Source organism: Lithobates pipiens, unplaced genomic scaffold (genome assembly GCF_037356315.1).
Source record: "Lithobates pipiens isolate NorthernLeopardFrog02 unplaced genomic scaffold, aLitPip1_a1.2 Scaffold_19, whole genome shotgun sequence".
Taxonomy (NCBI): domain Eukaryota; kingdom Metazoa; phylum Chordata; class Amphibia; order Anura; family Ranidae; genus Lithobates; species Lithobates pipiens.
This window is the reverse complement of record NW_027507764.1, coordinates 207888769-207903943: the sequence shown is the minus strand read 5'-3', so window position 1 is coordinate 207903943 and position 15175 is coordinate 207888769. Positions and strand designations below refer to the sequence as shown.

At 43.1% G+C, this 15175-nt stretch overlaps 1 protein-coding gene across 2 annotated transcripts in view; it reads left to right on the top strand.

Annotated features, from left to right (window-relative positions):
* Positions 1–15175, top strand: part of ANLN (anillin, actin binding protein) — an 80823-nt gene that overhangs the window by 12402 nt on the left and 53246 nt on the right. For both annotated transcript variants that reach the window (XM_077491662.1, XM_077491661.1), the window contains exons 2-6: positions 8660–8804; positions 10063–10344; positions 12125–12465; positions 13907–14186; positions 14936–15129. In XM_077491662.1, the coding sequence (XP_077347788.1) occupies positions 8660–8804; positions 10063–10344; positions 12125–12465; positions 13907–14186; positions 14936–15129 (1242 nt within the window). The remainder of the gene's footprint in view (positions 1–8659; positions 8805–10062; positions 10345–12124; positions 12466–13906; positions 14187–14935; positions 15130–15175) is intronic.

Below are 15175 nucleotides of genomic sequence, written 5' to 3'. Positions count from 1 at the left end.
TAAAGTGGTTGTAAACCCGTACAACCAACGTTGACCTACAGGTAAGCCTAGATTAAGGCTTACTTGTAGGTCCAAGAAATAGCTCCTAAACCTACACGGTTAAGGAGATATTTGCCGAAAGACAGGCACCGCATGCGCTGTAGACAGCGGCGCACTGGGCGCGCCGCGGTCAACGGCGATATGCCGCGAGTGGCGGCTCCCGTGCGCATGCGTGGGAGTGACGTCATCGCGGATTCGCCGAATGACAGCGGCGGAGCGGCGAGACCCACCAAGAAGATGGATGCGCCGGACTACAGGGGACAGCGGTGACATCGCTGGCTCCTGTGTCAGGTAAGTGACACATAATGGACTACTATGCGATGCATAGTAGTCCATTATGCTTTACCTTTGCAGGGAATCAAAGAGGAAGTAAACCCGTCAGGGTTTACATCCTCTTTAAGCAGCCTCTGAACTCTCCTCTGTTATCTTATGTGTACAGCCCTGGCCAAAAGTTTGGAGAATGACACAAATATTAATCTTCACAAAGTCTGCTGCCTCAGTTTTTATGATGGAAATTTGCATATACTCCAGAATGTTATGAAGAGTGATCAGATTAATTGCAAGGTCCCTCTTTACCATAAAATGAACTTAATCCCCCCCCCCCCCCCCCCAAAAAAAAATTTCCTCTACATTTATAAAGAAGGCTTCAGGGCGCCCAAGAAAGTCCAGCAAGTGCCAGAGCCGTCTTCAGCTAATTCAGCTGTGGGATCGGGGCACCACCAGTGCGATGCTTGCTCAGGAATGGCAGCAGGCAGGTGTGAGTGCATTGGCACGCACAGTGAGGTGAAAACATTTGGAAGATGGTCTGGTGTCAAGAAGGGCAGCAAAAAAGCCACTTCTCTCCAGGGAAAGCATCAGGGATAGACTGATTTTCTGCAAAAGGTATAGGGATTGGGCTGCTGAGGACTGGGGTAACGTCAGTCTCCTTTCTGATTGTTTGGGGCATGTGGAAAAACCTTGTTAAGAGAAGGTGAGCACTACCATCAGTTCTGTGTCATGCCATTATTAAAGCATCCTCAGACCATTCGTGTGTGGAATTGCTTCTCAGCCAAGGGAGTGGGCTCACTCACAGATTTGCTTAAGAACACAGCCATGAATAAAGAATGGTGCAAAAACATCCTCCAAGAGCAACTTCTCCCAACCATCCAAGAACAGTTTGGTGATGAGCCATGCCTTGTCCAGCATGATAGAGCACATTGCCATACGGTGATAACAAAAGTGATAACTAAGTGGCTTGAGGAACAAAATGTCAACATTTTGGGTCCGTGGCCAGGAAACCCCCCCCCAGATCTTAATCCCATTGAGAACTTGTGGTCAATTTTCAAGAGGCGGGTGAACAAAAACCCACTGACAAACTCCAAGCATTATTTATGCGAGAATGGGCTGCCATCAGTTAGGATGTGGCCCAGAAATTGATTGACAGCATTCCAGAGCGAATTGCAGAGGTCTTGAAAAAGAAGGGTCAACACTGCATATATTGACTCTTTGGATACACTTCATGTAATTGTCAATAAAAGCCTTTGACACTTAGGCTCGGTTCACACAGGGGGCGATGCGAGGCGACACGACTTGCCGCGACCTGCCGCGACCTCAGCGGCGACTTGCAAATGACTTCTGTATAGAAGTCAATGCAAGTCCCCCCGAGGTCGCCCAAAAGTAGTACAGGAACCTTTTTTCTAAGTCGGAGCGACTCGAGTCGCTCCTCTTAGAACGGTTCCGTAGTACAGAACGGGGGCGACTTGTCAGGTCGCGGCACGGCAAGTCGCGTCGCCCCCTGTGTGAACCGAGCCTTAGGTAATGTTTGTAATTCTACTTCAGTATACTATAGTAACATCTGACAAAAAGATCTAAAAACACTGAAGCAGCAGACTTTAATATTTAATATTTGTCATTCTTAACTTTTGGCCGCAGCGGTACATGTACATTCAGTGGTTTTTATAGTAGTTTAGAGGCAGGTTAAATTTTTTTTTAAATCAGAAAAATTGCATAAAGGACTGTAGTTTTACTGGCATTTCAAACGGCAAATGCTTGTAACCACGGTAAACTGCGGTTATAAGAGGGGTTTTTTTTTAACCACTTCAGCCCCGGAAGGATTTACCCCCTTAAATGACCAGGCCATTTTATGCGATACAGCACTGGGTTGTTTAACTGACAATTGCACGGGCATGCGACATACACAAACAAAACTGAAAAAATGTCACTGACAGGGAAGGGGTTAACACTAGGGGTTGATCAAGGGGTTAAGTGCTCCCTAGGGAGGTGTTTCTAACTAGGGGAGTTTACTGACTGGGAATAGAGAGAGATTGCTGTTCCTGATTACTAGGAGCAGACTATCTCTCTACTCCCCTGACAGAATGGGGATCTGTCTGTTTACATTGACAGATCCCTTGTTCTGTCTCTCTTAGGAGCGGTCACGGGTAGTGACAGACATCGTGGCCACGCACATCGGCTCCAGTGTTGCGCCTTTGGCAGCTCTTAAATCGGCTGAAGTACACCTACGGCGATTTGAACAGCTGTGCCAACTTACAGCAGTATAATGCCGGCAAGCTGTTAAGGGGGATATAACTTCTGATCATTTTTTTATTTTTTTTGAACATGTTGAAAAAACACGTTTCAACACATGCTGTTGCCTGCATCAATGGATAAGTCCAGTAGCGATGAACTCTGGTCCTCAGGCAATTTTCTACATCTTCAGAGATGTGGCAACATCAGGAGCATTTCCTCACACATTCTCATGATGGGATCCATAGCGATAACACAAAAAATAAGAGCGCTATCTACAAGCACACTGCTGTCTGCTGCTCTCTTCTCACAGAATGGCTGAAATAGTTCATAATTGACTTGTTTTTAATGCATTGTGGGCATTTAGGAGGGTCTTCTGAGGTTATCTTTCAAAAACGCGTCTAATCGCAAATGCTCATAACCTCTGCTAAACTCGTATCAACTTGGTATGTAAAAGCTGTAAAATTGATGTTTTTCACCGTCTGTTTTTAACTGCCTTGTGTACATGAGGCCTTACACTTTACGCCATGAGCGGCACATAGCTGTGGACAGCCCTCACCTATTCATGTCTATGGGTGACTGCACTCAGCACCTGGACATCCTGGGCACCAAAAATATGCCACATGTTTATGCTGCATGGGTGAGTAGGCCCATGTGCATAAAGCCTAAGGCCCCATGCTCACTGGTTTCTTGTAAACGCTGTTTATCCAGACAGGAGGATATCAAAGTTCTGAATTCACAAGCTGCATTTTTTTTTTTTTTTTTTTTTTTTTTAATCCAACGCTTAGTTGAACTAGCAGAATTCAGAAGCTGATTGGCTACCATTCACAGCTGCACCAGATTTTGCATTCTCCAGTGTTAGTAAATCAAACCCACTGTGGAATTTCATTAAAGAGGAAATAAAGCCTTAATAAAAATAGACCCTGCAAGGCAAAGGGATAATGAGCAAGTATGCATAGCATACTAGCTCATTATGAATAACTTACCTGAGATGGAAGCCCCCCGGAGCGACCCTTGTCGTCCTCCGATGCCGTCATGATACCCAGAGTGATTTCCGGGTATCGTGGCTCCGGCGCTGTGACTGGCCGGAGCCACGATAATGTCGCATGCACGCAGGAGCCGCCACTAACGGCTGATTAGCAGGGGTGTACGACTGTGCGCCGTAGGCAGCTGTGCCTGTCATTTGCAAATATCTCCTGAACCGTGTAGGTTTAAGAGATATATTTCTTGGACCTGCAGGTAAGCCTTAAAGAGGAAGTAAACCCTGATGAGTTTACTTCCTCTTTCATTCCCTGCAAAGGCAAAGCATAATGGACTACTATGCATCGCATTAGGGCTGAAACGATTAATCGATATTATCGATAATAATCGATAATGAAAATCGTTGTCAACGATTTTCATTATCGATTAGTTGGTCCGCACCATGTGATCCGCGGAGCGGGCCGCAGCCTTAGGAAAGACCACGGCTTCGGCCTAGCTTCGGAGCTGGCGGCCATCTTGGTACACCCGGCAGCGGCGAGCTGCGCTCTGACGTCACCCCCAGCGCGGCGTTCAGCCTGTCAGCCCAAGTGAATGAATTCTGGAGGAGTCACGGAGTTCTTCTGTCCCCGCACATCCCCCGTGGCTGGACTACCGGTAGGTTCTCCCTGCTGTCTGTCAGCGTTATTGTACAGTGCAGGATGAGTTCCTCAGTCCTCACATTGCTGGGGTCTGTGTATAGGGGGAGGGGGATTACTCTAACATTAACCCTTTCCATACAGCCTGCCTTGTCAAGTAGCAGATTGAATAAAGTTCAGCCCTCAGAGACTTCACATCTTCCCTCCAACTTTCCTAAAAAGTCCTGACTTCTTCTGTCCCCGCACATCCCCCGTCCTCTTTTTCTGTCCCCGCACATCCCCCGTCCTCTTTTTCTGTCCCCGCACATCCCCCGTCCTCTTTTTCTGTCCCCGCACATCCCCCGTCCTCTTTTTCTGTCCCCGCACATCCCCCGTCCTCTTTTTCTGTCCCCGCACATCCCCCGTCCTCTTTTTCTGTCCCCGCACATCCCCCGTCCTCTTTTTCTGTCCCCGCACATCCCCCGTCCTCTTTTTCTGTCCCCGCACATCCCCCGTCCTCTTCTTCTGTCCCCGCACATCCCCCGTCCTCTTCTTCTGTCCCCGCACATCCCCCGTCCTCTTCTTCTGTCCCCGCACATCCCCGCTTTCCAGCGCTGCTGTGATTGGAGGTTGCGTGCATCCATCTCCCGGCTTCGGGTGCCTTTCGCTCCATTTGGAGGAGTCGGCCGAGTCACGTATGGCGGGTCCGGACTGAGACTCCGCCCCACACCACCCCGGCACACCGAGAAGGAGCCGCTGTCACCATGAAGGGGTGAGAAAACCCGAGACACCGGAGGGGGGGAGGGGAGCACTGAGAGGAGGTGGGGCAGTGACACCATGTGAGAGGGGAGGAATGTGTCATCTATACTGGGGGGGGGGACACGTGTGTGTGTGTGTGTGTGTGTGCGTGTGCGCGCGTGCGCGTGCGTGTGTGTACGTATATATATATTCCCCCCCCCCCCCTTTTTTTTTTTTTTTTTTTAATCCGATTAATCGAAAAAATAATCGGCCGATTAATCGATTATGAAAATAATCGTTAGTTGCAGCCCTACATCGCATAGTAGCCCATTATGTGTCACTTACCTGACACAAGAGCCAGCGATGTCACCGCTGTCCCCTGTAGTCTGGTACATCCATCTTTTCGGTGGGATCTCGCAGCTCGCGGAGCCGTCACTCCCGCGCATGCGCACGGGAGCCGACACGCGCGGCAGCTCCGTTGTTGGAAATGCCACGCTCAGTGCGCCTGCGCGCCGCTGTCTACGGCGCATGCGCCGTAGACAGTGGTGCCTGTCTTCGGGCAAATATCTCCTAAACCGTATTCTTAATCTAGGCTTACCTGTAGGTCAAAGTGGTTTGTAAGGGTTTACAACCACTTTAATCTAGGCTTACCTGTAGGTCAAAGTGGTCTGTAAGGGTTTACAACCACTTTAAAGTTTGAGGAGATAAATGATGTCCTGTGCTGTAGAAATTCAAAGCACCCCTCCTTCCTTCTGGCAACTGTGATCAATACCTGCAGAAAAAAAATGAACTGTGAACCTACACTAACCCTAGGTTCACACTAATGCTGTGCGTGGAGTCGCATGTGATTCGGACAGGAATCGCACTGTGTTCCTCTTCAAATCACACGTGATTCTTTGCAGTCTGATTTAAGCCAATGCATTTTGTATGGCTCAAATTGCAGCACACCCACGCGAGCTGATTCAGCCAATCACATTGCGTTTTGCAAACTGTTTTTTGGGGTGTGTTTAAGTTAACACTGACACCAACAGCGGTTTGCATGAACTGTGTGTGATGCGGTGTGGAAAATGCACAAGAATAGCTGTGAATCCTGCACAGCATCCGTGTGAACCTAGGCTAAAGGTTTTACATAAAACGTGACCATTGTAATCACCTCTGTCAGTGTTAAATAAGTTGTCTCAGCCCTCTAACTGCCACTTTTGCTGGATGGCTTGTTCTGTTGAATATGGTTAACATTTAGACCTTGTGCACACAGGATTCTTCTCTTGAACATTCTTGCAGAAAGAAGGGGGGAAAAAAAAAGTAGAAAGACCAGACAGACACTCGGGGCTGAGTAGAGGGCTTGTTCTCCTAGGCAAGATCAGATATCAAGTACTGCTCTGTTTCGTCGCTCTTTTCACTTCCCTTATTTGTTTCTGTATGTAAAGGAAACCTGTACTGAGAAAAATACTGTAACAGCTGACCTTTGTCCGAAAATACTAGCCGCCTGGTGGTCTTGGGCTTCTGTACAATGGGAGTCACTGATCTGGAAAAAGCTTGTAGCAAGTGTAATTTGAAACTGAAGATATTTCAATAGCATGACAGCCAGGCAGTTAGCATTTTAGAAGAGATCAGCAATAGCATACTGTCATGCTGATGCTTTAAGTCTATGACTCAGAATAAGAATGCAAATCAAGAATTATGACTTGCAGACCCTGTTGCCAACTTTAGAAAAAAAAAAAAAAAATTGTTTGTGTGTGTTGTACTCCAAAGTTTACATATCCTGGCAGAATTTATGATTTCTTGCCCATGTTTCAGAGACTATTAAAGCGGGAGTCTGCCGGGACTCCGCATTTTTTTTTTTTTTTTATTTTTTTTTTTTTTTTTAAAAGCCAGCAGCTACAAATACTGCAGCTGCTGACTTTTAAAATAGTGACACTTACCTGTCCAGCGCGCCCGCGATGTCGGCACCCGAAGCCGATCTCTAGATCGTCTTGTCGGGTGCTGCCGCCGCCATCTTGGTTATGGGAATCAGGAAATGGAGCCTTTCGGCTTCATTTCCCGGTTCCCTACTGCGGGAAGGATGGTCCTCGCTGCCTCTGGGATCTGTGTGTTTCCCAGCAGGCAGCGGGGCACTGGCGGAAAGGGGCGGGCACTTGCGGAAAGGGGCGTAATCTACGCCCCTTTCCAGCAGAGAGCTATCCCGGAAGTGGGTGCAGATACCTGTACTGTACAGGTATCTGCACCCCCCTCCCCCCTGAAAGGTGCCAATTGTGGCGCCGGAAGGGGGGAGGGTTCCGATGAGCAGAGGTCCACTTTAGGGTGGACCTCCGCTTTAATAACACAAAAACTTTTCTTTCACTCACAGTTAGTGTTTGGCTAAAGCCATTTATTATCCATCAACTGTGTTTACTCTTTTAAATCATAATCACAACAGAAACTACCTAAATGACCCTGATCAAAAGTTAACATACCCTGGTGATTTTGGCCTGATAACATGCACACAAGTTGACACAAAGGGGTTTGAATGGCTATTAAAGGTAACTAATTCTACCCTGTGATCTGTGTGCTTGTAATTAGTGTGTGTGTGTGTATAAAAGGTCAATGCGTTTCTGGACTCCTGACAGACCCTTGCATCTCTCATCTAGTGCTGCACTGGCGTTTCTGGATTCTGAGTAATGGGGAAAGCAAAATAATTGTCAAAGGATCTGCAGGAAAAGGTAGTTGAACTGTATAAAAAAGGAAAGGGATATAAAAAGATATCCAAGGAATTGAGAATGCCAATCGGTAGTGTTCAAACTCTAATCGAAGTGGAAAATGAGGGGTTCTGTTGAAGCCAAACCACGGTCAGGTAGACCAACTAAAATTTCAGCCACAAGTGCCAGGAAAAATGGTTCAGGATGCAAAGAAAAATCCACAAATAACTTCGGGTGAAATACAGGACTCTCTGAAAACTTGTGGTGTGGCTGTTTCAAGATGCACAATAAGGAGGCACTTGAAGAAAGATGGGCTGCATGGTCCGCTACTTGAATAGGGCCATCAATGGTGTATGAAATGTATACAATTGATTATTCAATTTATTCTTTTAACCATATTGTTATTCAAATAAAATGTGTATATATATTTTTAAATATATTGTTTATTCAATTGGCACCTTAAAAGTACAACTTCCTGCATCCTTGAAATTCTCTATTTCCAGGGATGTGGTGCCTGTTTTTCGTGGCAGTGTTTTATTTTATTTTATTAATTTTTTTACTACCCAAAACTTATTCTCAGGTTGAAATATACCTGAAAATTAAGCACTTGGCATTTGAGCTGAATACTTTCTGTATGGGACCACGATCTGTATTAAAATCTGAGATTTCCTCCATGATTCCATGTCAAGGGTTATACTTTAATAGTATAATGTTCATAAGGCTGATCGGTCTTTTTGTCTTCATGGACCTCCTTCTTAAAGCACTTGTTGTGTCTGTGTAGTGGTACTATGAGTTGTCGTGGAAGAGGAGATAAATGCACTGCTTTTGGGTGAAGTTGGCCACGTATGCTGTACTACTTCAATCTGTGGTGTGACATTCTCTAGGCCAGTACTTTACATTTTGTAGACACCCGGAATCTGTCTAAAGTGTTCTGTTGGAATTAGCCCAGACAGTATAATGTACCTTACACACTATGGATATACCTGTTGCTTTGTCTTTGCAGTAGTCAGTCATATGCAGTATAAACATGATCCAAAACACAAAAATGCATTCCTAGTCGCTGCACAGGACCTTTTCTCTAAAACATTTGAATACCTTTTTATGTCTTAGAAACTACTTGAAAGGACGCGAGCCAGGAGAGAGAATCTTCAAAAGAAGATGGCCGATAGACCCACAGCCGGAGCACGGACGGCAGCATTAAACAAAAGACCGCTTGCAGAGACCAATCGTCAGCCTCCTGTGCAAGCTGAAGAAGGTAAGGACCAATGAGCACAGGAATGTACTAGATTAGCGTTTTGATTGCATGAGGACCATTTACACTAAAGTTCAGAGCTTTGCCCTCTGTTTATAAAACCAGAAATGTGGGTTATTCACTTTAGGGGCAGATATATGGTAAATTCATGACTGTGGATATGCCCATATGATGGCTCAGCAGTATCAGACAGAATCTACATAGGTAACTCACAAACTACTCCAAGACGCAAAAGAATATAGCATATTAATTATCCATTAGTCTGTTAAATAAAGGAAATATTGGTTTTTGATAACCTTATCCTTTTAATATGTAACTCCTTAATAGATTCAGTATTGTAAAAGCCAGTAAAATGGTACATTTTGTAAATGGTATGCATTACGATATCTATAAAATTTTTTGGAAATCTGTAGACTGTTTCAGGTATCCATTGATGCTGCAAAAGAGTCCGTCTAAAATGCCATTGAATGTTCACAATGCTTTCTGTGATTCCCATATGCAAACACTCAGTTTGGGCAATAAAAGTATTGAATCTGTATACAAACGTAATGTTTGTCAAGTGTCCGATCTGTCCACTGCAATGTTGCAATACCGCTAAAAATCGCAGATTAAGAAATAATAAAAAAAAAAACATAAATCTTTCCCATAGCTTGGTTTGCGCAAAAGTTTTATAGCGTTTACAATCAATGCTTTATTGCGATTTTATATACCAAAAATATGTAGAAGAATACATATTGGCCTAAACTGATTACAATTTTATTTTTTTTATTTGGGGGGTATTTATTATAGCAAAAAATAAAACAATTTGTGCTATAAAACAAAAATGGTGGCAATTTTGGAGAAAAATAAAATAAAGATAGATATAGATAGATATAGATAGATATAGATATAGATATCTATAATTTTTATTTTTTGTTTTATAGCACAAAAAATAAAAACCACAGCGGTGATCAAATGCCACCAAAAGAAAGCTCTATTTGTAGGGGGGGAAAAAAGGATGCATTTTGTTTGGGGTACAGCATTGCATGACCCCACAATTGTCAGTTAAAGCAGCGTAGTGCTAAATTGTAAAAAGTGCTCTGGTCAGGAAGGGGGTAAAATCTTCCGGGGCTGAAGTGGTTAAAGGATCAAGTATTGTAGACATCTTGGTTGCTTTCTAATGGAAATTAGTCCTGCCCAGCTTTTCTTTATTGAGATTGCCATTTTTTTTTCCCCCTAAATACTTATATAGGTTTACCCCAAAAATCTGTTCTCTTTTCAGTGAAACCATGCTCAAAACCATCTCCATCAAAGAGACGCTGCTCTGATGAAAACAAAATATTGGGAGCTGAGAACAAACAACCAAAAAGTCCAGAGATTGCTAAAAGTACACAGCCAGAGATTGTTGCACACCCACAAGTGAGACCCACAGAACAGACTCCACCAAGAACCATTGTAACCAGTAAAGAAGAGCCGAAACTGCACTCTGAAGATCATGGAGCACCTTCAGTGAGGAGTCGTATGCAGAGGCTTGCTGATCAGAGGAGATATTGGGATAATGATGGTAACAAGAGTTCAGTAAACCCCATACCCCCCCACATTTTTTACCTTTTTTCTCACTACTGTATATATTTCCTTTTACACTTATTTTAGTTGTACTGAAATATAAAAGTTCATAATTTAGTGCTAACTTTCTAGAAAAAAAAATATAGCTTATTTGATTTTAAAATACCATTCACTTAACATACAGTTTTAATGGCAGTCCAAAATCTATTCTTGTACTTGTACTTGTTTACAGAGGCTCTTGGTGAACAGGTGCAGTGCTTTGAATCCAGGGGGCAGTCCTCCTGGCTCCCTACATGCTCCTGTCCTCCTGGCTCCCTACATGCTCATATTGCCATACTCCAGGCAATCAGTTACTGATTAAAAAGAGATTAAAATAAGAGATTAAATGTATTAGAGCTGTTTATGGATTTGTAATATTGTCCCTCTAGTCCCAAGACTTGCACAGTGCCGCATTGCAGAACATATATATTATTATTATTATTATTTTTTTTTTAACCCTTGTAGTTAAGTGACACAGGTCTTGTTCTGACTCCAGTCTGTTGACTGAACAATAAAATAGAGAAGCAGCAGATTGATGAGCTTATCTTTCTCTTTACTCCCTCCTCCTATCAGCATGCCCATCTTGTTGTTCCTCCCTTTTGGGAGGTGGGAGGTCTATAATAAGGCTTACCTATAGGTAGTGTAATATAGGAGATGTTTACTGTACATGCAGCCAGAGACATTACTGGCGCATGCGCTTTGAAGGAACGGCCACCTGTGCCGTTTCTTCAGAGCCCTGTACCGTACCGTACCGTGACCTGCGGCTCCCACGTGCATGCGAGGGAGTTACATCATCACAGCTCCAGCCAGTCACAGAGCCAGAGTCCGAAAACCCAGAAGGATGAAGCTGGAAGCGGCCTCCGGTTCTGACATTTCAGTGTAGGAGGGTTTAGTTTTAAGGTAAGTTTAACATAATGTGCTAGTGTGCGCTGCATACTAGCACATTATGGCTTTACCTTGCAGGGTTGGAAAAAACGTCCAGCGGTTTTACAACCGCTTTAACAACCTGAATGGACCCTTAATGATGCATTCTGAATAGCTAGCTGCATTCATATTTTTCTCTTTTTATTCCTGCTTGAGTTGGAGCTTTATGATGGGGCCATAATCCCTAATAACGCATACACACTATCAGAATTTCGGCCAGCAAAAGACCGATTGAGAGCTTTTCATCAGAAAATGTGACCGGGTGTATGCTCCATCAGAATTTAGCTGGCCGAATTCCCGCTAGCAAAAATTTGATAGCATGTTCTCGATTTTCTTGATGAAAAAACTTTCTATCGGAAATTCCGAATGTGTGTATGCAATTCCGATGCGCAAAAACTCACGCTTGCTCAGATTCAACTACGAGATGGAAGGTATTGAACTTCCTTTTTCTAGTCCCGTTATATGTCACCGCGTTCTTGGCGGTCAGAATTTGGTGTGACTGTGTGTAGGCAAGACAGTTTGAGCGGAATTCCGTCGGAATTCCAATGGGAAAACCATCGGAGCTTTTTTGGACGAGAATTCCGATCGTGTGTACGCTGCATAAGGATGATCCATATCATGGAGAACGCTGGCAGAACCAAGATCTGGCTGCACAGAACGAATAGTCCAATAGAAAGTCAGCAGTTATAACTTCAAATTTCTATTTGTGACTGGAGTTCCACTTTAACATTCATTTAGTCACTGGGGAGGGGGTGGATTTGTAGTCTGTGTTGGCATGCAATTTTTAATATTGTGTTTTGCCTTTTCATCCATAGGTAGTCCACCAAGTTCCCCTCCTATTAGCAACCCACCCAAAGAAATTCTACCTTCCCCTCCAAAGACTCAGACTTCTATAGTTAACCCTGAAACTCCCATGGGCCGGAGAGGTCGGTTAGCTAACCTGGCTGCCACGATCGGGTCCTGCGAAGACGACTTGAGTCATCCAAGTGTTAAACCGAACAATACACAAGAAAAGCCTGGTACCGCTTGTTTATCGAAAGTGTCTGCTGCCAGTTCAGCATCTTCCAGCATCAATAGTCATACTGTCCGGCAGGAAGCTTTATCTCAAAAACCCAAAGAGGAGTCTGTGAAAAAAGCCACGCTCCCTAGCACGCTGGTATGTAGTTTATACAATCCTTTTATCTAACTTTATTATTAGACCTGTTATTATGAATCTTATGTAATCAGTCCATGTTAAACAAGATTATGTATTTCAGTAAAAAAAAAAAAAAAAAAAAAAAATTATACATATGGACTCAATTTGTAAAGAAATGTTTAATGTGACTTTTTTGTTTATTTTACATTACTACCTTTTTTTTTCCTTTTAAGGTTTGTAGATTATCTACTAGAGGGAGACCTATACATGAATAATCACTGTTTAGTAACTGTTGATAAAAGATATCCGTTTATGTAGGGAGGGCGTTGTTTAATGGGTTAAACCAGATCCCAAGGAGGTAAAACCACAGCCATTGGGTAGCAGAGCCTCTAAGCTAATATAATTGCTCCATATACTGTATATGTATAATTACAAACTAAACACAAACAGGATTTTTAAAAAAATTACAATTATTACATTTACAATAAGATAATGTTCATGTGTATGTGCAAAAAAGAGAGGGGAAAATAACCCTTACAAATGCCTCACTGCTAAAATGTTTATGCTTTATTAGCAACCCATAGTCACAGATGAACAATAGTATGTATCATTCCTTAACAAACCATTATATGCCAATGGTATTTGATGTATCTCTCCAACAGAGTCATTATTGAAAATTTGTGATAAAAGACCAGGCTCTTTAAATCCTATATCTAAACGTGATCCTCCGCAATACGAACAAGGAAAACGCCAAACAGGTCCTCCTAGTAAAAAGGGGTAACGCCACTTTCAAGGGGGAAATATATATACAATTTGGCCGAAAATACCCCAAAGCCGCAGAAAGGGTTACAAACAGTGGGGGGGTCAGCGTATAATTTTAGGGGGGAAAAAAGTGCGTGTTATACGCCGATAAATACGGTGTGTGTGTGTGTGTGTATATGTGTGTGTGTGTGTATGTATGTATATATATATATATATATATATATATATATATTTCTCTAATCTCGCATTGGAGCATTTTGGTGTTTGTTTGTGTGGTGTTTTTTTTTTTTTTTTTACTACAGCACAACTCCTTTGAACATTTATAAACCCAGTGTGTAGGGGTTCATTCACATCACTGCACTGTGGTAACAGATGTCGCATGCATTGGAGAGATATGGTGCCATTCATTGTGAATAGTACATCATTGCAGTTCCAAATGCATGCGCACTGCAGTGTGGAAAATTGCATGGTATCTTATGCGTTGCGCTGTGGTTAAAATACAGCCTGCCACAATTTCATGTACATAACTGTGCATTTGTATCTATTTTGAATGGGCTGTTTAACATACATGACTTGTATATTGAAGAGCACAGCCTTGTAGTGTTAATAGACCCATCTTTACAGGGGGCCACAATCAAATCTTAGCTGGAAATTACTTTTCTAATAATTAACTCTAGACCATATGCCTTACCTTTTACAGGTGTCTACACGTTCTGAATCAAAACTTTCAAGTGCTACAGTAGCTAACACCATTGTTAATGATGCACCAAAAGATAAAGTCACAAATTCTGTCCCTTCCAAGCTGAAGGAGAGAAATGAACAATCGGCTCAAATAGAAAAGTCTTTGTCAGCCAACATCTCTACCCCACAGAGAGCAGAGAGACCAACATCAAAAATATTCACCACTTTCCAAGCAACCCCTAGGGAAGAATTCAGTAGGACAACACCTGTAGGACAAAAGGACAAGACGGTAACACCAGGTAAGTACAATAAATCGGAGTCCATGATTAAATGGATTTGTGTTGTACTGCTCAAGATACTTTTAATATGCTTAAAAAAATTATTTTTTATTTTAGCTGCAGCTAAAACAGTTTTTAAATCGTAAATCTCAGTAACCAATTAGAAGTTGCTTTAAGTCAGCCATATATAAGCTGGGCTCTTATTTGTTACCCTGGCTGCTACTCTTTACACTTTGTGTGTGGGGGGGGGGTTTCGATTCTGAGTATCGGACATGAGTCTTGTAAGTCATTGGAAAAAGAGAATCCCTAGAGTTCAAGGTGATGATCAGAAGTGTCCCCAAACTACTATAGTGTATCAGGTATACTATACCGGCCACAGTACATGCTCAGTCGGATACCCAATTTTCAAAAAAGGGAAAATGAGAATTGGAAGAGTACAGAAAAAGTCATGGAGGAGAATGGGGAGGGCAAAAAAAGTGGAAGGGATGGTGGATGCTATGCTGGGGTGTGCATGTTAAATGGAAGGACCAAAAGATGTCAATCCTCAGAACAGGTTTCCAGTAGAGCCTTGCCCTCATCAGAGTACTGAATAATTTTTTTTATATTTTTCTCGTCGTGGAATGTTATCAGTACACAAGCTCTCTCAGTAGGTTCACGCGTGCAAGTACGTGGTACAGCTTCTGGTTTATTAAATGCATTCTTAACTCCATCATACATTGCATTTGTTTGTGAATCTCACTAAAATCTCCACTCGATTTATTGCCATGTAGGTGGTCCAGGAGTTAAGTCGTTCCTGGAGCGATTTGGGGAGAAGTGTCAAGAACGCACACCTGTAAACACAACACCTGGAAACTCTGCACTAAAGTCTTCTGTGGTGACACCAACAACAAAAAGTATCCAGGAAAGGCTTTTAAAGCAGAATGATGTGTCCAGTACTGCTAGCTTAGCACAGCAACAGAAAAAGGTACGGACATCTACAGACCACTGTATTCAATCAGAAATCAGATGTT